Source organism: Passer domesticus, chromosome 6 (assembly GCF_036417665.1).
Source record: "Passer domesticus isolate bPasDom1 chromosome 6, bPasDom1.hap1, whole genome shotgun sequence".
Classification (NCBI taxonomy): Eukaryota; Metazoa; Chordata; class Aves; order Passeriformes; family Passeridae; genus Passer; species Passer domesticus.
The window spans coordinates 15,425,945-15,450,467 of NC_087479.1; the positions used below are offsets into that span (position 1 = coordinate 15,425,945).

The following is a 24,523-nucleotide window of genomic DNA, read 5'->3' on the forward strand; positions in this document are numbered from 1 at the left end:
TGAAAAGTGGGCTTTCTGCTTGCAGAGCTCAGGCTGGAGAGTGTGCATGGAGGTTGGGATGGGATGGGGTGAGCAGGAATGCGGGGTGAAAGATTCCTTTTCTACCAAGACATCCTCTATTACAGCTAAATAACATCATGTATCTTGGAAGTGGATTAAACTGAAGTCCTCAAAATATTCTTAAAATATAATAGAAAAAGTATTGGTGGGGAGCATTAGTCCTTAATAGCATTTGCAGCATGGTTTGCAATAATTTTCCTACATTGTGATTCTTCTGCACAAGCAGAAGACGCTGGATTCTTCTCTGGTGTGTTCAGGTTTTAATAGCAATAATTCAGTTGCTGACAGCAGGAAGTGGTTAAGTGGATCTCTAGGGCATTAGTGAGATTGTCACTAGAATATGGTATCCAGTTCTGATATCCTTTCTTTCAGAAACCTTTCAGGAAATTGTAAAGGCTTCAGAAAATAAGGACAATAATTTCTTATGGTCTGGAAAATATATTTTATTAGTGAGCAATCAAATAACTCTTATTTGCAACAGACAAATTCATAAGAAGACCCACTGCTTTCTTCCTGAAATTAAATGTGTTTGGGACAGAGCTGAGCATATTTTTTAAACAGGGAGACAAGTAATTAGTGGAAAAAATAAGCAAAAATCAGGTAGAATTACCAGTCCTCTGAAACAGAGATTTTTCTAGGAAAGTGACAAACTACATTCTATGATAAAGAATATCAATTTAGAAGATGCTGTCTGGGGATGGGATGTTGCACTGTCATGTAAATAGTAACCTGGGACATTGCAGCACGCTTCTGAGCCTGAACTCCATAGCATTTACTTCTGATCCTAGAGCAAGTTTACTTCCTATTTTAATCCCTCACTGCTGGAAGAGTAAGTGACACACAGCTAATTTTTTATTGCTGTAACAGATCCCTTTGGTAACTGTAGAGAACTCTTCTAATTATCACTATTTCTACCAAAATATTTCTATAAGAGGCAAATGAGAGTGTCTGTCCAACTGCAGTGCCTGTTTCTGGACAGGACAGCTCCAGTGGATTCCTACATATTTCACAGTATCTGAGGAATAAAAGCTTTTAACATCACTACACCTTCCCAAAATGTTTTTCATTCTGGAATTTAGATTTGTTTTGCAATTCCAGTTAAGCTTCTCAAACCACTTTGGTAGACCTGAGGATGTTAATATTAGTTGGAGAAGGCCTGATTCCTTGTGCAAGCTCTGTATTCTAGAGGGCAGCTCAGTGTCAACTTATGTAACAGGTTTATACACTTACACCGCATACATGAATACACTGCACTGACTAACACATGCATGATTCAACATTTTCTCCAAGGTTTGAGTTATAAAATCATTTTCATGTGTGAGAGACAGAACTCAGCTTCAGTTGTTCACTTTCTAAAAAGTTTATCTGAAAGTACAGTAAGTTGATCTGAAATATATAGAGGATGGGCCAGCTCTCTTTCCCTCCCCTCAGTGGTCTCACACTCTGACCTGAAAAAAAATTTACATGGAAACTCCACAACCTGAGTTCACCCCTGGGTTATGAAAGGAAGGGCCTGATTCAGGGCTCATATCTGTTATTCCCAACAAACAGCAGCATAAATGAGCCTAGAATTTAGTTCAAACCCTGCACTCCTTCACTTGTAAAAGACTGAGCACAAATTTTGTGCATGACTGTTGCAAACTAAGTAGAAAAAAAAAAGACAAAAGAAAAATATATTCTTTTATAAATATTTATCTAAATGACAAAACTTTATCCTGTTTGGCTGATCATTCTTAATTCCTCTGGTATTCAGTAAAATAACACCCTTCATGGTGACCTCTGTATTCCTGCAGATTTAGTACGTAATTCTGCAGGAATTCCACACTTCAACTTTTTGCCAGAGCACGAAGGCTCCCTACCATCAAAAAGCCAAGAATGTGGTCCCAGGGCTCAACTGTCAACTCTTGTTGCTTGGTGTTTGTTTATTTTAAATGACACCTTGTCAATACTGACCTGAAATTCATAAGGGTCATCTCATAAGCTGCAAGCAGTCATTTAACTCTTTCCCCCTTAGAACTGAGTTGAAAAGAGAAGACTTCATGAAGCACGGGCAGATTTATTAAGCAAATACAAGTCAGTAAACTCTTGGCATGCTCACACTAAGGATGCTCTGCCTCCTCCTCCATATAATCTCTAATAAATAAAAAACACAGAAGCAGGTGTCAGGGATTAGGGAAATCTTGGCAGTATTTAAAAACTGTACATGAAGCTCATCCCTGTGACAGACATGGGACGTGGTCTGACTTGTCTGGCCTTGGCTGCCTTCACTTGAGTTGCATTCTCCCTCTAGAGAAACAGGAAATGCTCCAGAGGCACCATAGTACTGAACTGACCCACTCTGGAGGGTGAGAAAGAGACACAGGCTCAAGCTACACAATTAAACTGGTAGCAATTTGATGCTTCCTGCTTGTCACACCAAAATAAATGTGGGGTACAGGGACTGTACTGAGCTTTAGGACACTGCAGCATTTGGATGCAGAGCCTCAGCGTGGCACCCGTGCAGCGAGGTTCAGGTTCCCCTTGCAGGCAGAAATGATCCAGTGCCTCTTTAACTCAGATGTGGAGAGCTGGCTGAAGCACATATGCTGGAGGGAAAGAACAAAACAGACCCTTAAATCTTCAAAACATTTGATCATGGGATGAGTAATGCTGGTACTTGGCGTAGTGTCCTCACAGTGCTCTGTGCCCTTTTTGTTATTAGGCTCTTACAGAACATTTGCTGAGGGTGGGAAGTTGCCAGCTCACCAGCACCCAAACCTCCTGCTCCCTGGCAAGTGTCACAGTGCTGGAAAATTAGTGTGACTGCTTGGAGAAAAGAAATAAGTGCTTAATTTCCCAAGATATTTACATAATTTTAAAAGCCTTTTTGTTTAAAAATGAGATGTAGAAGTAACTTGGAGACATCAACAGTCCATCACGTAAATAGGAACATAATCCTGTAAAATTACATATTCAACCCTTATTTCAGCTCCTAGGAGTGTTGGAGGCTCAGTGTTTCAAAGGATCACAAGATCATCACAAAGGTTTTACTGGCTTAGCTCATTATGTAAATATATGTTTGAGGGCCCAGTGTTGGGACCAGCTATTGCAGTCAAGCTGAAGATATGCAGCATTTTAAAGGAGACACACTACATGGTAGGAAAGTGAGCTTTGCCTGTTTGTGTGTCACCAGAGGTGTTGATTGCTAGGTGGAGTAGCCTGCATGGGAGGGAAGGAGGTGGAGAAGGTGTGCTTGGCTTCCCAGCTCACACAAGTTCCTATTTAAGATACCCCCTCTACACAGATATTACAAAGCGAGTGTGGGCAACTCCTGACACAGCAGGCAGACTCAGGTTGGATGATCCCTAGGGTGTTTCTAAAACTAAGTTTCCTTGAGGTGGCTTGTCTATATCTACAGAATCAACCTAGGGCCTCGGCTATATCACCCAACTTTATAAGGTTTAACCCATAGGGTTGGTCATTCAGCTCCATTGACACCTGTGCAGACATAAAAAAGATCATGGGTTTGTGACTGCAGGGCTCCTGTGCATCATATATTTGAAATTTATATTAAGCATTAGAGCAGCTTGATTTATGTTGTGTTTAAGGCCACATCAAGCTTTCCATTTCCTCATTACTGGGGTTTAGCACTTGACTGCACACTTTTTTGTGTCCCTTAGCTGAAACATGGAAACCAGCCTGGAAAATATTTTTACTTCTTTTTCTCCATTTTACTAATTATCTTTTTGGCTCCCTGTGATCTGGGATGGACATTGATAGCCCCATGAACTTGCCACAGCCAAAAGCTGCACCATGAAGGCCTACAGGATAAGGATCAGTGCAGGGTAATAACGGAATTGTAAAATCTAATAGGGAAGGCCTGGGAACCAAATCTGTAGTTTATCCTAGCTCAGTCCTCTAGACATGGGGTTTCACCTCCTGTCTGGTGTCAGGCCTGTTACTGTGGCTGTGACCCACAAGACCTGCCAGCACTTTGTGTTGGTACCCTTTTCTGCTGAGCAGTAAGGGAAAACCTGAGAAGGGGAGATACATTCCTTCTGCTGGCACCTCAGGCTGGAGGCTGTGCACCTTTTCCTCCAGTCCTACTCACAGCATGATGATGAAGGTAGAGAATATCTGGTAGTAGTTCCTGGCTGGTCATCTGCCATTTGGGCCGTGGAACCTAAGAGAAGTTACAACAGCATGGGTGAGTGCCAGCATTTCATCTCTTCCATTGTAACTGTCCCTGTAGCTGACATTACATCACAGAAACTGGGTGATAATCTCAAAAAAATGTGTTCCTCCGTGGAAGGGGAAGGTCAAACAACTCATATTTTTGGCAAGGTTGGTGCACAGGGAGTTGCTGACAGGTTTGAGGTTTGCAGTCTGGTTTCTACGAGTTGTTCCTCTGCCTGAGTTAGCGGGCTCTGCCTGACGGGTACAATCATAAAGCTCGCTGCAGGGCTGTAGGTCCCCTAGAGCTCACTGCTGCTCACCGAGTCTCCTCCTGGCAGGATTGTGTCCATGCTGATCCCTGTGACCAGCCGCACCCGTGTCAAGCGCAGTGGCATCAGCCCCCTGCACCTGGCGGCCGAGCGCAACCATGACGACATCCTGGAAGAGCTGATAGATGCCGGCTACGAGGTCAACACTGCCCTCTCTGACGAACGGTCCTGCCTTTACGAGGACAGACGCACCACCCCACTCTATTTTGCTGTTTTTAACAACAATATCTACGCCACAGAGCTGCTGCTGCAAGCCGGAGCCAACCCCAATGTTGACCTCATTAACCCATTACTCATCTCCATCCGCCACGGCTGCCTGAAGACCATGAAACTGCTTCTCGACCATGGGGCAAACATTGATGCCTATATATCAAGTCATCCCACCACATTTCCAGCCACCATCATGTTTTCAATGAAGTACCTTTCCGTGCTGAAGTACCTCCTGGATCTGGGCTGTGACGCAGGTTCCTGTTTTGAGTGTCAGTACGGAAATGGCCCACACCCTGCACTGAATTACAGGAGGGAGAGACTTAATGATCCTCAGGTGACCAGGGAGCCAGCCGTAGTACAGGTAAGCACTGCCTAGTCTACCTGCAGGACTTCTAAGAATATTTCCTACCAATGGGTTTTAACAACATTAGTATATTTTTTCTTCCAACTTTTTTGTGAGAGAAAACGCCATGATCCCTACTTTATTTACAAAAAAAAGACTCAATATGAGCCAGCAAACATTGCAAGTTTGTGTCCAATGGCTGCAGAAAGGTAGGCAACAGCCACTGTGGCCGTAGCTTGAATTTACAGTGAATTGTGGCCATCTTGACAGTCTTACTGACAGTTCTGCAATGCTTTTTTCCTCTGGACCTGAGGTGCCAGGAGTGAGGAATATTTTCTTGACAAACATATGGGTGATAGCATATGGGAGGTAGAAACCTTCTTTTTTAACTTGCCCTGTAGGATTTGGGTTGTTGGTACAGAATGTTAGGTACTGGTTACATGAAAGCAGTCTAGTGCTTCACTCTGTGAGGGTAAACCAGTGAATGTGAACAACTGCAATTTCTGAGACTACTGGAAAAGCAGTCATGGAGAGAGAGCATAAATTATTACATTAGCTGTGTGACTGAGTTATATTTGAAGATTTCACCAGAGATTAGATTATGTCAATGACTTCATATTTTCAAAGCCACTTACAGGCTTTAGATATCTACATTTTATATATGTATCTTTACAGTCCTTTCTAAAATGCAGTTGGGCTTAACTTCCATTGGGCTGGAATGGGACTCTAAATCCCTTAAAGGACTTTGCAGAACCTCAGATTATACTTTTTTTCTGATTTCCATATCTCCTCTCTTTCCAATGTATCTCAAAACCTAATGATCCACTCAAAATTTGCTATCCTTCAACATGCTACATAAAAATGAAATCTCAACATGGCAGTTTTTCTATTTTGCAAAAAACTGGGGAAGAAATCAATCAGCTTCTATCTAGTTTAAGTGCAGCTTTGAGGAATTCAGCAGAATTCCAAAGGTATGGTTACTTATATATGTTCTTTTGTGGTAGAAAGAATAAAGGAAAGCATTAAATGATCCTAGAAAATCTTGACCTATTTATCAGTCCTGTCTTCCAAAAGACTTTACTCTCAGGTAACATATCTGGGAAAAAAAAAAAAAAAAAAAAAAAAAAAAAAAAAAAAAAAACAAACAACCAAAAAGAAAATCTTATAGAGAGAATTTTAGGAGTCCATCACAATAATGTCGAATCCTAAACAGGGCTTTACCCTCAAGAGTCTTTCTTCATAACAAAATTCCTCCACTATACCATATTTTTTGTCAAAGAAAAATTTATAAAATACACCATCTCTAGTTCTTGATCTGTGATATGGTAGCACACTGAGTGAACTGAGACATGGAATTCCAAGACAAGTAGACAGGGTTTGCCTGCAGCCCTCTATGGTATCCTAGCCACTCAAAACCAGTTCCTTCTGGATCTCACCTGAAACTATTGCCTTAGAAAATATTAGGTCACACTCAAAATATTAGGTCACTCAAAATATGAGTGACCTAATATTTTGAGTCATTGCCTCAAAGGTCACATCATATGATGCAGAGGTAGAAAAAATTGTATAAAAATTTATGTGTCCACAGAGAAAGCAGTGAGCAGAGATGCATACAGGAAAAAAAAAAAAGGCTAATGAAAGTGAGGCTTCTGTGGTAGCTTCATGATAGGTAGTTATGATATGATTTATATTCTAAAATATGGAGGATCTTATGAAACTACACCCTCCTCTACACAAAGGATGTTCTTCTATTTTCTTGTGTGAGATTACATAAGGGTAGTAAATCTTAATTATTAGTCTTTATAAAGGCCACGAAGTACGGTAACTGGATTTGGAAAATGCACAAATATAAATCGTAACTGTTGCTACTAAGTTAATGTGTGCTGGAGAAAGGGAAGGCAGAGGAAAGGTTGCAGAGTGCCTGCAGGTTTGTGAGCTGCTGTTGATCCCGGGGGGTGGCATGGGCAGCAGGAGCCTTCTGCCACGAGAGGGCATTCGGCCCTGTCCCCGACTCAATCCCACTGCCTGGTGTTATAGTTTTGCACTGTTTTTTCTTTCTTTTGCTACGCTTATTTTCCTGCAATTTGTTTTGAAATGTGTTTATTCCATAAGATGTTTTTGTAAGCCTAGCTTGTGAACAGGGAAGAGAGAAAAAGGCAGGCAGGGTCTCTGGTGGAGACAAGAAGAGAGCAAGATCCAGTGTTTTATGGCCCTACATGTGTCTTGATCTCAGCTCCCCTAAAGCAGTCACTGCAAGGGGGTGTTGGTCAGGTGCCTGGTCTGTGTCTCACACGGGTAACTGCATGGCAGTGACACAGACACCGCAGTGACAGCCAGACATGCAAAACTGCACTCCCTATAAGCAGCCCAGGTAGGAAACTGTGGGCTGTCCACTGCCATCCTTCAGACATTACTGTCTCTAGCTGTCCTGGAAAACATTACATGGCAATGTTTGGTGAAAAATTAGTCAGAATAATAAACACTTCTGTGAATGCTCTCACCTTGAACAAAATAACCTTATTTTCCACAGCTCTATTTTACTAGGTGAACTAATAAAATTTTACTTTTGAGTAAGAGTATCCACACAAGAGTTTAATGATTTTGAGTTAGGACTCCTGCATGAATAATCAAATTTGATCTAGTTAAAGGAATTTAAAATGAGAGAGCTTTAAGCTGTTGCATTTTCTTTCCTGTTTGGTGTGGGCTTAGAAGGTGTTTGCAGACAGTATGAGTGACTAAGTTGATGGACGGTGCTTCAGCCATCATCATTCAATAAGGTTCAGCCAAGTGCCTGAGTTCTTATCAACACAGCATGATTGAATTCATGTTAAACTTCCTGACTGCTTGCATGCAGATTATGTCCACAGATATCTTCAGCATACGCAAAACCCTAAGAGAGACAGATGAAACTGACTGGTATAAAATACATATTTAGATTAAAGTGGGCAGATTTTTTTTTTAAATAAGACTGCTTAAAGTCAGGTTCTTAAGTCTGTTCTTCATAATCTCCGTAAGAAGCCCTTCCTACAGTGAATTTTGGTACTCTGCAGTTTATACTGGAGACAATAGAAAATTTGCATGATCCAGGACTTAGTAAGGAAAACACCCCTCTATTAGGCACAGGATAGTTCTCACATGAGTAAAATGGCCATGGATTCATATGTGCAGAAATTTCTCCAGACCTGTTTCTAGTAAGATGTTTGCCCCCCCAAAGCTGCAGATACTAGCAGGTTCACAAGAAGCAGGAGGTGCTGCATTCTTCCGAATCTCCCTCTTTCCTTAAGATTCCATTTTGCCCCCTGAGCCCTGCCAAGAGGGGAAAGAACCCAGCAGGCTATGTCACAGGGCCCTAGACTGCATGGACCTTCCAGCAGCCCCTGACTAGCTTGGGGCAAAGTTCCTCTGCCCTTGCATTTCTGTGGAAGTAGGATCTTAGGACTTGCTAACAATTCAGCATTATTCCATGCTCCAGAGCTACGACTTTGCCAGGGATTCATGTCATCCTGTGAATGCAAAGAGGGGGTTCTACCCTCAGCTGGAAAACAACAGGCTTTAGTTGAAGTTTTGTGAAGGGAAACTGGTGATTGCCCTCACAGCTGGTGGAAGGGGGGTACCATCAAAGCTATCAGGGATATTGCAGGTGCTGTTTCCATAAGTGCATTTATGTTCCACTGATGGTGGTCCATCTGTTTTTCCTTGCAGTTTTGTGAAATGGTGTCTACTCCAGAGATAAGTCGCTGGGCTGGGCCGATCATCGATGTTCTTCTGGATTATGTGGGTAATGTGCAGCTCTGTTCCCGGCTCAAGGAGCACATTGACAGCTATGAGGACTGGGCTGTCATTAAAGAAAAAGCAGGTATGGTCTCCCAGAAGAGAATCCAGCACAAACAGTCCCACTTGTGGATTCAAAACCTCTGTCACCATCCCCTCTTAGTATTCATCCCATAAACTTGAAATCCTTGAAAGGATTCCCTGCTGTGACTGACCAGGTATGAGTGTCAAAAATTTCTGGGGTGTCACTGGCCCTGTGGTGTGAAATGCACACCAGCCATCGATCTGACCCACTGGGAATGAGCACAGCAGTGCAGAAAGGGCCTTTGGGATGTAGCTGGGGTTCAGTCAGATCAGGACAGGTGGACAGCACAGCCATCTCCACAGCAACCTAGCAGGCAACAGTGGCCTTTAAAGCCTTTATTAATATTCCACTCTCCTAATATCCTTTCCCTCAGGGAAAAGTCTTTCACAGATATTATCAGAATTAGTTTTCTGGCACCAAGCTAAATTTGGTACCTATTGCATTTATTTTCAGTGGGAAGGCTGAACACTTTCAAGTGGCTTGTTTAAATCCTCCTAGAAAGCCCATTACTATGGCTGAGATAGGTACAGCACCCCATCCTCTAGGCCCACATCTTTCCCCATGTCATGCCTCAGAATACATGCTCTGCCACCAATCACAGACATTATTCCTTCATTACAGAAAAAACCCCATTTTTTTCATTCTTCCTTCTCCCATTTTCCTCCTGACACAGTCCTGCTCAAGTTGAGCTCAAGTCCCTCAAGTTAAAACCTGTTCTGCTCACGTTTCTGACCCGCCTGTCTTTCAGAACCTCCACGACCTCTGTCCCACCTTTGCCGCATCAAGGTACGGAGCCTGGTTGGAAGGAACCGCATCAAACTCCTGGACACGCTGCCCCTCCCAGACAGACTGATCCGCTATCTACAGCACGATTACTCACAGTGACCCCAAGCACACCGGGTATGCAGCAGCTTCCCAGCGGGGCACCAACGTCACCACCGTGGCACAGGTGCACACCGGGGAGGAACTGCTGCTGGCTTGGTCAAGCACCCTCCCATGACTAATCCAAGAGAAATTTGCTTTTGAAGCATGAGTAAGAAGAAAATGGAGGAGACAGCTAACATAGGAGAGTGCTGTTAGGTTTTTCAAGAGAAAACGCATACAATTCACCTCTGACCTTAGTCTGGAAAGAAGAAGAAATGAAAGCCAATACTGACAAATGAGTAGTGCTGAAGCAAGTATCCATGAGGAACTCAAGTGTCCTGAAGCTGTGGTGGAGCTTAGCATCCTTGCCGTGGTCACAATTCAGAACTTGTCAAGAATCCACGTGTTTGGGAAAACAATCACATTACCTTCACTGACTGAGATTTTTATTGTAGTTTCTATTCTATTGTTTGGATTTCTGCTAAGTGTGTTGGTTGCTAATTCTCTGATATTTTGACACCACCTCGCTAACACCTTTACGTCTTTTTTTTTTTTTTGTACCTTTCTTATTAAGTACTTGATTTATGAACCTTCAAATCTCAGAACTCTTTAATAGACTAAAATCCAGAAATGGTGAATCCTTTAAAAGTCAAGGAAAGGTTTATTTAAGGAGGATGGAAGAATTATATTTGCACATAGTGAATACAGTTCATTCTGTATTATATTTGCAATAGGAAGTAAGTGAAATTTTGCTTGAAAGAATTTCCTAGACTAGAGATTTGAAAGCAACCCTTAACTCTTTGGGGTTTTTTTGGTGTAAATTAGAAGTAGCTGCACTGTAAACAGTAGGTTTATGCTTTCATGAAGCTGGTGTCAGAACAGAACAAAGCCCTAGAGGAGCAGGAACAGAGAGTGATATGAAGGAGAGCGGCAACCCTGCTGAACCAACTTATTCTCTTCCTTCCCCAGAAGATCTTGTCTCTACAAAAGCTAGCCTCTCCAATCTCCTTGGACCTCTGTGGCTGTAACAATACCATGACTGAAAGTAAGAGAAATTATTTCAAAATTATGGAATTCAAACTGCAAAATTTATGGAAATTAACACCCAGAATTAGGCTTCCAAATTCCTATTCAGTTGCCTACACAATGGCAAGTTGATTGCACCAGGTGTTGTTCCACTTAAACCAGGGGAATCATATACAGTATCAGATATTACTGAGGCAGAATAAAAAAAAATCTCAGAATTTAGCCCTGAATTTTCTGAAGTTTGAAAGTTTGGAAGTCTGAAGTATCTTTTAGTTTCCTTTGACACTGATGAAAGTCATTATCTCAGCTTCTTTGAAAATTAGGTCACCTATTTACAGCTCAGATCCACAACTGATTTATGGCAGCTTAACAAGTCACCATCTATCTACTGAACCACTATAATTGTCCGTGAAATTCTTTTATTGAAGTTTTTAACAAGTCACATTCCCTCACAGCTGGGGAGGCCAAGGAGCCCATGAACAGTTATTGGCAGAGACTACAGATCACTTGACAGGTGTGACTTGGTGAACTGCTTTGATGAGTGCTTTATTCCTCACTAGGCACCTAGGAAAGAATGAAAGAAACTAAATTTGGAACTACATCTTTGCAGATCTTATGCTACAAGCACACTCCTTACCTTAGGTGACAGAGGAGCTGTGCACCATGGCCTGCTTGGAGTCCCCACCAGACACCTTACAGATCTGGTTTTGTTTGTTGGTCTGCACACCATCCATGGAATATGATAGAAATCTAAGTAGGGAAAATACATTGCACTGAGTTTTATTGTGTGGAGTTTTATACCTTAACACAGGACTAAAGTGTGTTGCACAAATACAAGTAATGCAATCTGTCTGGGCACACAGACTGTGATGACTTTGTGTGAAATGTCTTCATCACTTGTGGGATAGGATGTGAGCAGAAAAAGCATTGGTTACAGGATTGCTTACTCTGTCCACTGCTGTCCCCTTTAAAAATTCAAAACTTGAAAAACCAACAGAGTTTCAATTCACACTGAACACTGCTCTTTTAAAGCTTTGGAAAGTCTGGTGAGATTCCTCCACTGGTGAAATTTCATCCAGTAACTTCCTTTATTGCCAGTTTAAGATCTATTCCCTTGTCTCCTGCAGGGTGAACAGGGAATTGGTTTAGGTTAGAAAATCTTTGGGTGGAGAGAAAAGGAACAAGAAATTGCTGTAACAGTTCTGCCAGTGAAGGCCCTGTACTGGTGAGCAGTTCCTGGAAAGATAGGAAATCACTGTGGAGTTCATGCATCTCTCACTTTCTGGAGCTGTGCAACAAAGTTCTGGGTCTTATATCGATATAAATCAGAAGTCCCTGAAATCAGGTTAAATGTAACAAAGCAGAGTTGTAGAGGGTGATGGATACAGACAGAGCTTGGTGGAGACCACTTCAGAGTTTGGTGTGCAGTGACAGCCCTGGAGACCCTGGCAGGTAGAAGGGTTCACAATCACCAAGTACACGTATAACTCCAGAAGTGGGATTTCACAGGTGTCCCAACCTGGGAATTTCCCCTGAGCCAACATTTTTGTGTCCACAAAAGTCTAGCAAATAGCAATTTATTTTAATGTTCTTGGAGAAGCTGAAACTGGGTTTGAATGGGATAAATATGGAAATCCCATTTCTTCTTTCAACCAAGAGACCTTCATTTCTTTTGGGAGACCCATGTCCTGGTTGCTGTCAATGATCTGTCCTGAGCAGGAGTCACTGAGCCAGAGAGCACTGGTCTGATGGGAACATAACACAGCTGTGGGAAGGATAAGTGCGTGCTGTGCACAGAAACTGAGGTGAGAAGAGTCTATCTGTTAGAGGGGGAGTCTGGCAATTACAATGTTATTAAGTCCTTTCTGCTTGATCTTTAAAGCAAACCTTCACACACTCAGTTTACATTTATTTGCACTGAAATGGAGCCCACTACCTCTCCACTCCAGTCACTGACATACTATTTTGTGCACAATACTGAATCTGCACAAATTCAATGTGCCTTTAATGCATCTATTTACAAGTTACTGTGAAAAGAAAAATACTCCAAAACCCAGGCAAGCCAGGCTTTGTAAGCCGATCAGTAATTCTAGTGCAAGGTAAAGTGGCTTGTTTCACTGAGTGTGATAGTTAGACTCCTTCAGATATGACGGCTTTATGTGAAATGTTCTAGGAATAGTTCATGACCAGGTTACTGTACTTTTTTTATTGCAACATGTGCAATTCACTTGATGTTCTTGTGCACTTTTTTGATTTTTTTATTTCATTTTGTATAAAAGTTTTTTCATTTACCTCTCCCTTCCCATTATTTATAAAAGCTACTGTGTTTTTAAAAGTTGAAATCTGCACTGTTCTAGTAAATAGCAGCTCTCAAATGTTATGTTTCCATCTTTCAAACAACGTATGAATAAAGAAGTAGATTCTTAAGGACTATCAGCTGTCCTGAATAGCAACATCAACCATCGGCCAGCCAAACACAAAAATATCCAGAAAAATTCTGAATCAAGCCAAGCTTGAATAATTAATAATTCCATTGTTAATCTCAGGGATGAGAGAACAGTAAGTATTGCTAGAGAGGAGACAGAGTTGCCATTATTTGCAAACCTTTTGGAAAGTCTCACACATCCCCATTCAGGGATTTTGAATATACTTAACAATTGTCTTCTGTTCATTTGTGTTTTACTTCACTGCTGCTCCAGTTCAAAGCCCCAGCAAGGGCCACTGCCTGCCTTGGGTTGGGGGGACCTTCCATGTCACAAAGGATTTTGAAAAATTAACATTAGTTTAAATCTGAGTGTAGGAGCATAAATATTTGAGTCAGAGGTCATTTAGAATGGTGTGTTTCAATCCTTCATCATAACTTTAAAACACATTATTCTACTACATGGAAAATGTGCAGCAATATACATTCAAATAAAAAGGAATTTAAAAGAAGTATAAAAAGAAAGCTAAGAATTTAATATTCACAAGATAGAAACTTGGTTTTAACTCTTTTCTTCCTCTGGATTTCTTAAAAAATAAAATTTATACAGAGGCTATCGATTTTGCCAAGTGGATTTAATTTTTACAGAAGTAAATTAATTAATTTTTACACCTTATTCTGGTGTGATCCACAGCACTTAGAAATTTCTCTAATGAACTCAAGGAGGAACACTTAAGTACAGCAACTACTGCAATACCAGTAGTTCATTCTGTGACCTAGTCTGGCCACCCAGAAGGAAATCCAGACCAATACCAAGGAGGCTGCTCTGTTATTGATGGTATTGAAACAGAGTTCAGCATCCGGCTGCATCTGGATTACAGCAGCAACACAGAGCTGTTGATTTGAGAAAATCCCCCCATTTCCGCGTAACAAAATTCCTTAGCCACAGAACTGTAAATTAAAAGCTGTTGTTCTCCTACCTTTAACTTCAATGGCTCTGGGTTTTGTTACACTCCTTTTGGAGAGGGATGGAGTTTCCTCATGGATTTTTCCCAAAAAAGGGAAAGGCATCTTCCCATCTTTACTTCTGGATCAAGAGCTAACCTGAAGTCTTTAACCTCTAGACTGGCTTTTCAGCACCCCACACCTTGCATTTAGTTGCAGGTTTGTGCTACCAAAGACATTTCCTGCTCTCCCTCCTACAGTCCATACAGGTTTGGTACATGTATCAAGTGCCACAGCAGGGAGAAAGCAATGGAAGCCATCTCTATTTCTACTGTTCGCCTACAAACACATTACACACACTGTTTCCATAAAAGTGAACACTGGTGCTATATGTGAGGTTTGAGGAAAGAGTAAACCACTTTTAGCCTGGGAGTAGAATCATAGAATATTTTCAGTTGGAAGGGACCCACAAAGATCATCAAGTCCAACTCTTAAGTGAATGGCTCATAGAGGGATCAAATCCACAACCTTGGAATTATTAGCACCAGGCTCTGACCAACTGAGCTAATCCCAGTGGTAGTTCATATCCTAATAAAAGTTGCAACCTGGTTGTATAATACCAAGGCAATCAGAAGATAGAAAATTATACTCTACAATGCTTCTTATGATTTTTTTTTTAATGACTGCAATGCACTCAAATGAAGCGTTTTCTGTTTTTTCCCTTGTAGAGATATCAGGAGTCAGAGAGAGCTATGCTAGTCACAGACCAATCAATCAAGGCCACTTTTTATTGAGCCCTGGGAGAAGTTCCCATTAGCTTCAGCAACAGCAGGTTCAGGCCCTGGGAGATCATGGGTGTCCATTCTTTGGCCCTTTTTTGTCCCAAAATATACTTTTCTTTATTTCAGTGATTTTCTCCAGTATAGCCAAATAGACACATACACCTGCAATATTAACCCTCTCATATTTCATGATCTGTGTCTTCGTACCACTTTCTCCATGGGTTTAAGAGAAACCTAACTTAAAACACTTCCTAAAAAAATCTCCAATGCCAATTTGTTTTTAAAAAATTAGAAAAATACTAGGCAAAACATTTACAGTCAGATCTTGTGAAAACATCTTTAAATCAGGCAAAATAAAAGATACCTCTCACCCAGAAATCAAGGCAGTCTATTTTTTACTTTTTTCTTCCATCACGCCTATTGGTTTTGTATTAAACTAATAAGATTCTTCATTTATTCTGTTGATGCATGATGCAATTCCTGATGTGAAAATTCATCCCCCTTCCATTTGCACCAGCTTAGCACTAGCTAATATTCTGGCCCCGGAAGAATTACTTCTGATTTATATCAATCTGGATAGGCAGAGATTTCAGACCTCATAACTCCCCACCAGTTGCAAATCAAACCCGTGTCTACCCAGTGGGGCAAAATTAAGACTGCATTTGCAGAATCACCAAGATAAAATTACCTTCTTTCTTCCCTTTTTTTTTTTTTCTTTTAATTCTCTCAGTATTTACAATACAACAAGAGCTTGAATCAATCACAAGTGATTTCTATATCAAATACCACCCTTCGAGTCTCTTGCATGCAAAACGAAATGACCTGAATATCTTGACTTCTCTGGAATTACTTTAAAATACAAAAACTCTTTGAATGCATTTAATTCATTCCATTTCACTGCTGCTGCCGCAGGGCAGCCCCAGAAAGACGTTCCCACGTGGAGGAGTCTCCTAGGTGTTACAAGCGCGGCTATGAATGGCCCGCAGCCCCGCTCGCCGCGGGGCACCACACAATGCCCATCGATGAAAGAGACCTGGTCATGCTCCACGCCACCGCCTTCGCAAGGTTTATTCCCGATTTACCCCCGTGTAGGCAGAGCAGAGTGCAGCCCAAGTACCTTCCCAGCAGTTACTAATTCCCCGCAGCCCGCCCACGCCGCACAGGGTGCGATCGCCGCCTCCTTCCCTGCCGCTCCGCGCTGCCAGCAGCTCCTGCCCGCAGCCTGACCGGGCGCTTCAAATCCCCCTCGGGAGCTGTCGTGTTCGGCATGACTCCGACACCCGCCCCGCTAAAGATAGCCAAAAACATTGAAGATGGGAGGGGGGATGGCGGGCTTGGTGGGGATGGGTTTCAGAACCATGGGCCTGTAGAGTTTCTGCCCCGGGCCATCGGCCTCCTTGCAGAAGTGCGGCACCTCCGCCGGCAGCGTGGCCGCACTCTTCCTCCACAGCCCCAGCCCCGGGAAGGGCGACGGGGGCAGCGCGCCCGGGGGCTGGTACACGCCTGGCCCGGGGCAGGGGAAGGGGCAGCAGGTCCAAGCACCCACTCGGCCCGAGAGGACGGCGGGCTCCTTCTCCCCGGCATGTGCCGCGGTGTCAGGGGGGCTCTCCGGGCCAGCAGCGTCTGGGCTCCTTTTGCTTTTCTTCCCCTCATAGGGAGGAGGGTCCCTGGGGGTCTGCAGCCCCTCAGGGCTGGCAGCAAAGGCTCTGGTCGTCAGGCTCTGGGCCGGCCGTGGCTCTTCCCAGAAGGAGGCGGGGAGCTGTCGCTTCCTCATGGGCACCTGGTCCGGTCGGGCGGCCTCGGGTTTTTGTTCCTGCAAAAGCCGTTCCCCGGTGGGGCTCTCCTCTGCCTCGGCTGTCCGCATCACCTTGTCGGCGGCAGCCCCGCCGTGGGGGCTGGGCTCAGGTGCCTCGGGCAGGGGGCCGCGGGCCCGCTCCTCTGCCCCCCTGCGCCAGCCGCACTCGGGGGGTTTGCCGGGGTGGCACCGTGGCATCCGTGAGTACTTCTGAGAAAACCGCTTGAGCTGCTTCTGCAAATATTTTCTGTGGTCAACTGACCGGCGACAAGGAGCTGATTTATCCAGAGCCGCTTTGATGTCGCTCGAAGCCAGGTTAACGAAGTTCAGTAGAGTTTTTACCTCGCTGTCCGATGCCATCTCACTGAATGCACCGCGCAGAGTTTCCCATGAAAATCCTTCTTCGGACAAACCTCGGCAAACCTGCGAAACGTGACAGGCAGACTTTTGAGCAAGAAGCTTTGGTTCAAACAGCACTAAGCAAACGGAGGGAGGACACGTCAAACTTCCCAGCCACGCAAACAAGTTGTTGGTCAGCTCGCTCCCGCGCAGGGAATCGCTGTCGGAGCGGACGCGTGCCCGCAGCCCGGCGCCCCGCGCTGCTGCCCCGGCACACACCGGCACGGGGACCGGCTCACAAGCGCCAGCAGCTCAGCGCCTAATCTTGTTAGAGAGCGCTGAGGTGCACAGAAGCCGGGGTGGCCGCCCCGTGAGCAAGCACGGACACTCACCCGGCGTGCGGCGGCTTTTCTCACCGGAGCCGGCGGCAGCGCCGCTGCAGAGGAGACAGAGCCCCTTGGCCGCTAATCTCGTTAGGCAGGTTACACACCGCCAGCCGCGGCCGAGGCGGCCAGGGCCCGCCACTGTTTGGATGGAGTTTAGCAAGCACTTGAGCAAGCTGAATGAATATCGACTCCAGCGAGTTCGGGGCTCTCCCAGGCCAATCAGAAGCCACTTTGCCAAATACAAAGCATCCCAATCAGGCATCAGCCTCCCCTCCTTGCATTCTTTGCCATCACAAATTGTCTCCATGGGGACAGCCGCAGAAAGACAGCTAATAAATACAATCATTTCCCCATGATTTCTACCATTCTCCCTATCCCCTTCACCCCGATGGAAACCTTTCATTTAAAAATTACACAATCCAAAGCAAAAATGCTGAAGATGAGTTAGGAAAGTTTAGACACCCTTTTCTCTGCATTCTCCAAAGCTGTCTGGGGGCTGATACTAAACATGCTTCATTGGCACAGGACAATATAATACGGGGGACTGGACTAGCCTACTTTTAACTGTTCCCCATCGGAGCTTTTTTTTTTTTTTTAAGGGGAGGATGATGTCAGAAAAAGGTAGGAAAGGAACAGATCTCTAAAGAGATGTGCAGATATCCATGGAAAGGGAGCTTGAGCGCTCAAGAATCTTGTCTTTATGTTTGCCCCCTCAATTGAGTTACACAAAAGCTGAATTACCCATTCAAACTACCCGAACAAAAGGATGGAGTTGGATAGTACTCTTGCATCTGTAGTCAAACAGTTAGAGACTTAAATCGAGTCGTCATGATGGAGAAAGAGTTAGACAAAGCCCATAGAATTGCCATCAGCAAACATTTTCCTGTGTCATATTAGTGGGTCTCCATGACTCCCCCTGGCCCGGGGACAATAGCACAAGTTTGCACACTCGACTACTGTCACCCTGCCAACGCTGGCAAGGAGCAGAAACAGGACAATCCTTTAAGGGGAAAGCATGCCCGCTGCAGGGAAGGTAAGAAGAGAGGGAAGAAAAGGCGTGTGAAATGCTAATTGAACTGCTTCCTTTACTGATCCAGAGTTATGCGAGCCCTCTGCCTTCTCGAAGGCTTGTCCCGAAGGGGTGACAATTACTTAAAAGCACAGTAAAACCTAGAGCTGGAGGAAAAGGAGAGCAGAAGAGCTGCCCTTGGTGTGCACTGATGACACAGAGCTGGCAGCAGCCTGTATGCCAGCCAGCACACACTGCCTCCCACAGCTGAAGAAGCTTTGCTCCTGCTCTCCAGTCCCCAGTACCCTGGAGATGGGAAGACTGGATAGGGACACAGCACCTGTGCACCCATCATCAGGGAGATACTGCCCACTCTGAACCAAACACAGATGTGTGCTGAGGAAAGCAGGGACTGAAGTCCAAGACATTTTGCAAGTAAAATCTGTTTTACTATTATGAAGCATCAAAGGCCTAAGCACTGAGGGATGAAAACAGACTCATTTTACATGTATTTTACTGAATGATATTTTATTTTATTTCTATTTATCCAATTTTCATGAGAGGAAGCCAAGATCCAGACTAGGCCATTCTATGAAAGTCTGGGCAGAGGCCTCAGGGATGACTCTTCAGGATCCCTGTATTGGTGCACTCATCCCTGCTCACACCTTTTCTCTCAGTCTGGCCTGAGCCATATGTGGTGGGGCCCAGGCTGAGGTGTTTCTGGTCTAGGGAGACCATGGGTCAGCAACAAAATGTGTTGCAGAGCTGTTGGCAGCACGGTGGGCTGTAGCACAGTGGCTGATTTGCTACTTGCAGGTGTCCCTCTCTCCTCCTAGTGTCTGTGTGGCCTGCACAGACACTTCTGTGCAGCTGAGGCTACAGGGAGAGGTTTTGTTCAGCTCATTCAAAGACATGCACACCAAGGGGTCATGTCTCTCTTTGCAGGAATAAACTGACTGCTGTGCTTGAGCTTTCAAACCCAGCCTGGGACACCACATTTCACGGCGCAGTCTCCCACTAGAGGTAGTTGGTTTCCCAAGGCAGAAAAAGGGAGAGATAGAAAGATAAGTGGCAGGTGCCAGGGAGACAAAGATTTTCTCAGGATATTAATTAACTATGTACTCAGAGGCCTGGGAAACTTATGCCATGTATTATGAGACCTACATCCATTCATGGAAGCTTCAGAGCCCTGGGCTGTGCTCTGGGCCTGAGGGCTAGTGGGTTGGTTGGATTGAGGAGGGTGGATGTGACTTGCCTGCTTACTGGGGGATAACAGACCTGCACACCTCCAACACACTCACTGCAGCCCTTTCTAAGCTCCTGTGCTACAGCCATGCCCATCTTCTCCCAGAAAGATGCTCGTGCAGGATGTGGCTCCTTGGGCACCACATGGCAGGGGTGGAGTAGCTCCCCACGCCTAGCTGTGCTCTCTGCTCTGCCATCCCATTCCCCTGCAGTTGGTAACAGTGGGGTGCCGGAGGGGAATGAACCAGCAAGCAGGATTTAAAAACCAGAGCAACCCACCCTTTCAAGGTCAGACTCAGGTTGAGCTGCACAGGGTTTTCTCTAAGAGGCCACCGGAGCCCTTTTGTTCCTCGCTGCTCTCGCCATGTTCATCCCAATGTACATGTGAAAGGAACAATTAACAATAGGGCACTCCTCTATGAGGATCCAATGCACTTTGAAGTGTCCACCAAGCAAAGGCTCAAGAATGATACATCATTTTCCACTGTGAACATGTCAAACTAGTACAGCAATTGAAAAAATGTCTCCACATGCCTTCCCAGCATGCAGACAGGGACCAGCTGGAGAGCTACTTCATATCCGACATGTCACCTCCTGACAGCTGTCTTCTTGAGAATTTTTGGTATGTAAAGTTTTCTAACTCCTTTTTTTAAGTAAAGCACAAGAAAAAATTCAATTGAAAATTGCAGCCAGGCCTTTCCTAAAATGAAGTATTTCCTTTGAGATTAAATTAAGAAGGGAGGAAAGAAGATTTTCTTGCACAAATACATCTGCAAATTTTTTTAAGTGTCACTAATTGTAAGTGATGTCAACTTTTAGTCACTTCTAAACCAAAATCTCACAAAGCTTTTTCCAGGCTGAGGGGCCCATTCAGCAAAGTATTCCAGCATTAGGTTATCTTTGACCATGTGAGCACACCCACTAACCAAAATGCACACCATTACTTGGGGCAGGGATCCCTCCCCATAAGTGCCACAAGCATTTCAAATAGCAGGAAAGCTAAATCATGCTGGTAAAGCGAAAGGCAGCTCAGTGAACAACTGAGCACTACAGAGAAGCAGAGGAGAAAAATAAATTTCCATTTTTTTATAAACTTTTTTAAACTATTTTTCCCCATTTGGGTGACAGTACTGTTACTCCTTGTTGAGCCTAATGGATGGACTTTGAAGCAAAGAGAAAATGAGGCTCCAGTTTTGAAATGTTAGACAGTTAGCTGGAACATTTCAGATGTGCCACATGTGAATTGTTCCTTTTCTTTGTCCAGTCCACTATGGGCAGTTAAAAGCAAAGATAATTCAGTTGTGTGATCTGTTTTCACTCACCTGCTGCCTCCTAAGCCTCTGCTTTGTCTTTGTGCCTGAAAAGGAGAGCCAAGAACCTGAGGGGAGGTAATGATGATTCATGGTGAAACCAGAAGTACTGGCCTGGAGAGGAGTAATATTGGGATGGAGGAAGACCACTAAAGTTCTTCCTTGGGGATCCTGATTTTAGATTGCATGTTGACAGTGACTGAAGTGGAAAGACATTAATGATGCACTGATGGCATAAAAATTGAAGATGTTATTTAACATTATACTGCAAGGGTGACCTTAAAGGTGAATGCAATAGGAGAGGAAAGAATTGCAGTAACTCTGAGCCACACACCTCAGGAACTGATAGCAGGAATTTCTGTCATGAGGAAAAATGTCATTGTCTGTAAATGAGAAGGGAAATCAGGTCATAGATTAAAAATTAATTTCCCTTCATCTAGTCTGACCTTCAAAGTGTGTGGAGGGGAGAGGGATGAGGAAGAAAGGTGGTGTGGTACTGATGGCACTCAGGATGTCAAACTGGCTTAGAGCCTGGCCCCAGCCTGGGATGGAAGCTTGTCCATTCCAGGACCTGCAGGTTCATTTGAAAGGGATGTCTGACAGTGTGCGACTGCAAAGGGATGCAGCCAAAGGCCTTAGCATTCTCTCCTGCACCCAGCACACAGGCAGACAGCAAAAGGGACATCTCTCCCTGGCACTGACACTCACACAGCCTGGTGCTGCCCCAGAGCTGAGTCCTCTAAGCTCAGGGAAAAAGAAGATGGGATTTCTCCCCATTCTCGTGCCATCTAGTTGTTGCATTGCCTTACCCTCCACATCTTCATGTTGAAACTAACACCTCTGCTCCCAAGAGAACAGCAGCCTGGCACTCCAGCCAATGAAGCATTGACTCTTTCCCCACCCTCCTTTTTTTTCCCCCTCTTGACAGTCTGCTTTGACCTGAGTGACATCCTCTCTTTGCTTTCAGCCGCTGATTTTCTGCACTTGGGGAGAGACTTGGAGCAGGCAGTGAGTGCTGAGGCCGTGCAGAGGCAGCGCGGGGGGGCTGCAGCTCCCCCAGAGCTGCCATTCAGGCAGATGGTGCAGGGGGCCGATGTGAATAGCTCCTGTCAGTCTCATAGAGGGAACTTTACAATTGTGCTACGTGTTGGACTGCACGTGACTAATGCCATTCTTCTGCAGGCTGCAGGCAGGACACAGCTGTTTCTTTAAGGAGAATTTTGTTTTTCTGGGTGGAAATAAAGCACCCATGACAATATTGTAACCATGTATCCAATATTACGCCCCATAATTAGGCATGATCAAAGCCCATCCTGCCTTTCTCTGTCTCTCTTTCTGGTAAATAAGATAATGTTTTTTTAAAAAGTGTGGCCTTGATTTAGTCCTTTTGAAGGTTTAAATTCTATCTTCCCACATGGCAGGTATGCACTGAAAAAAAGCAACAGGGCCAAACACAGTTTTCTTTACATAATTCTGGGGTAAATAAGTATTTCAAGAACAGGATGAACTCTGTGACAAATGGTACAGGGTGTGTCTGTTGAGGAGAAACAGTACTGCAAAAAGAATTCAAAAAACAGCTACATTAATATGAACATATGAAAGGGTGGCGACCTTCTCTTAAAAGCTGCAAAATAAGAAATACACAATGGGGAAAGAGAGAAAGAGTTTGGATCTTGAGTGCATGGTGCAGAAGAGCCATGCCAGACCAGAAGGGTAGTGTGTTCCTCCTGCCCACATTATGGCCAGGCTCACAACCCTGCTCCCTGCTCCACTCTCTTTGGCAAGGCTTCTCCCCTGCGTGTTTCTGCACTGAAATCAGCGCTGGGCTCCTCAGTGTCAGCATGCTCCTGACACTCCTGCACCTGCATCCTCTTACCACGGGGCATGGCCCTGTATCCCAGCCCGGCTGGGGCTGCACTTGCACTTGGCAGCCTCGGTGCTTGGACAAGGTGCAGGCGGCCCCAGGCAGTGCTGCCTTGAGCTGGCCCCCATGTCAGGATGACTGTGAGGCTTCAGGCAGGCAGCGATTATCTAGCAAGGCACAGTGTGTGGTTCTATCCCTAACATTTCCCTCTGGCTGCCTCCCTTGCTGTATTTCCAGACACGGTGTCTGCCCATCAGTGCTGGAGAATCACCCCATGGAGCGTGGAGCAGGGCAAGAGCCTTGGTTTGGCTGCTGCGTGAGCGTCACCCACAGATGTGTGCAGGAACTGGCTCAGCACAGGGGGAGTACAGAGAGAATGAGCTTTGCTTAAAGCACTTTTGCCATCCCCTCTAAAGGGTGAGGCAGGAGGTGTCTGAGAAAAAGGGTGTCTTTGATCTCTTTCTTCTCCTGCCAATAATGAGCCACTGAGGCTGTAACAAGCTGGGTTTCTGTGGCATAGCAGTCCCAGCTCAGACATTGTTTGTGCAGCACAGATTGACCTTGGACCCACACTTTTTTGAGGTATTTCATACATAGGATTGATAGAGACAATAAAAGCTAACACTAGCTACTATTTTAGTTTCTCTCCATTGATAAACAGTTAGAAATAACAAGGGTCATTATTGTCAAACCAAAAAAAAATTCCTTCCTTACCTATAATGACAGAAACAGTTGATTAACTACAACCTTCTTCTTGGACCAGCTCTTCAAATTCTCTTGGTGGTCTGCATACAGAAGCTATGGGGGAACTCTTGCAGTCCCAAGTGTCCTGCTGGAGGGATGCTATGATGAAGACTCAGTATCCACCCTAGATGGGCAGAACTATCCATGCAGAAGGCTTAGACAAAACTCTAAAGATCTCTAAATCTTCTCTATACTACCTGTCGTCTTGATTGGTAACTTCAGCACTACTCATGGTTTGGGGAGTTCAGCCGCCTTTGCAGTAGGCAGCTGTTGCACAACGAAGTAGAACCACCATGTACCGAGTTCAATGTAATCCCTCCATGCCAGTTTTGGAAGTGTCCTTCTCTAAAACTGACCTTATGCTTCAAAGGAATATGTGAAGGTGACAAGGGCGGCAGTGGTTACTGAGGGTCCCTGTGGGAACATCTAGAAGGATCCATAGGAGGTCAGTGCCAGGAAATGAGAGGAAGTGCCAGGAAGCGCACAATGCACTGATGAGCAACCTGAGCATGAGGAGCTTTTCAGGGCCTGCTGTTCAGCAGATTGGGTAGATGGAGAAACTTCCACAGAAAAGGCAATAATCATCACACAGACTGAAGAACCAGGCACTTCACTGCAGTGCCAGCTGCTGCCACCCTCACTCCCTGATGGTCTCCAAGTGCACACCCTTGAGCTGAGCACCTCGAGGCTAACTGGCTATGTCAGGTCTGCCTCTCAGAGCGATGCGTTTGATTCCTAGGCTCTGCTGACACGGGTAGGTGGCCCTCGCCTGCGGGAGACGCGGGCCCGCCGCACGCCTTTGCGGCAGGGAGCCGCCAGGCCAGGCCAGGCCAGGCCGC

At 44.7% G+C, this 24,523-nt stretch overlaps 2 protein-coding genes across 9 annotated transcripts in view; one reads left to right on the forward strand and one right to left on the reverse strand.

The window, feature by feature from the left end:
* Positions 1 to 13,972, forward strand: part of ASB2 (ankyrin repeat and SOCS box containing 2) — a 32,227-nt gene extending 18,255 nt beyond the window's left edge. For both annotated transcript variants that reach the window (XM_064423503.1, XM_064423502.1), the window contains 3 exons: positions 4,554 to 5,115; positions 8,800 to 8,953; positions 9,702 to 13,972. In XM_064423503.1, the coding sequence (XP_064279573.1) occupies positions 4,554 to 5,115; positions 8,800 to 8,953; positions 9,702 to 9,838 (853 nt within the window). In that variant the 3' untranslated portion in view covers positions 9,839 to 13,972. The remainder of the gene's footprint in view (positions 1 to 4,553; positions 5,116 to 8,799; positions 8,954 to 9,701) is intronic.
* FAM181A (family with sequence similarity 181 member A) lies at positions 779 to 24,487 on the reverse strand. 7 transcript variants are annotated; one of them, XM_064423510.1, is made up of 4 exons: positions 24,366 to 24,416; positions 23,655 to 23,772; positions 21,411 to 21,459; positions 15,858 to 17,210 (listed from the first exon to the last, which is right to left on the reverse strand). In XM_064423510.1, exon 4 carries the CDS (start codon positions 17,145 to 17,147, stop codon positions 16,281 to 16,283), a length of 867 nt encoding a protein of 288 aa, XP_064279580.1. In that variant the 5' UTR covers positions 17,148 to 17,210; positions 21,411 to 21,459; positions 23,655 to 23,772; positions 24,366 to 24,416; the 3' UTR covers positions 15,858 to 16,280. The 7 variants fall into 7 exon arrangements, 6 of the variants coding, with proteins under 6 accessions (XP_064279580.1, XP_064279576.1, XP_064279578.1 ...); XM_064423506.1 differs by having other exon boundaries at positions 23,655 to 24,487; XM_064423508.1 differs by lacking the exon at positions 21,411 to 21,459 and having other exon boundaries at positions 24,366 to 24,415.
* Between the last annotated feature and the right edge of the window lie 36 nt (positions 24,488 to 24,523).

What these genes read in the sequence shown, in the direction of transcription:
- FAM181A (XM_064423509.1), bottom strand. Translation starts at nt 17,147, where the DNA reads ATGGCATCGGACAGCGAGGTAAAAACTCTACTGAACTTCGTTAACCTG.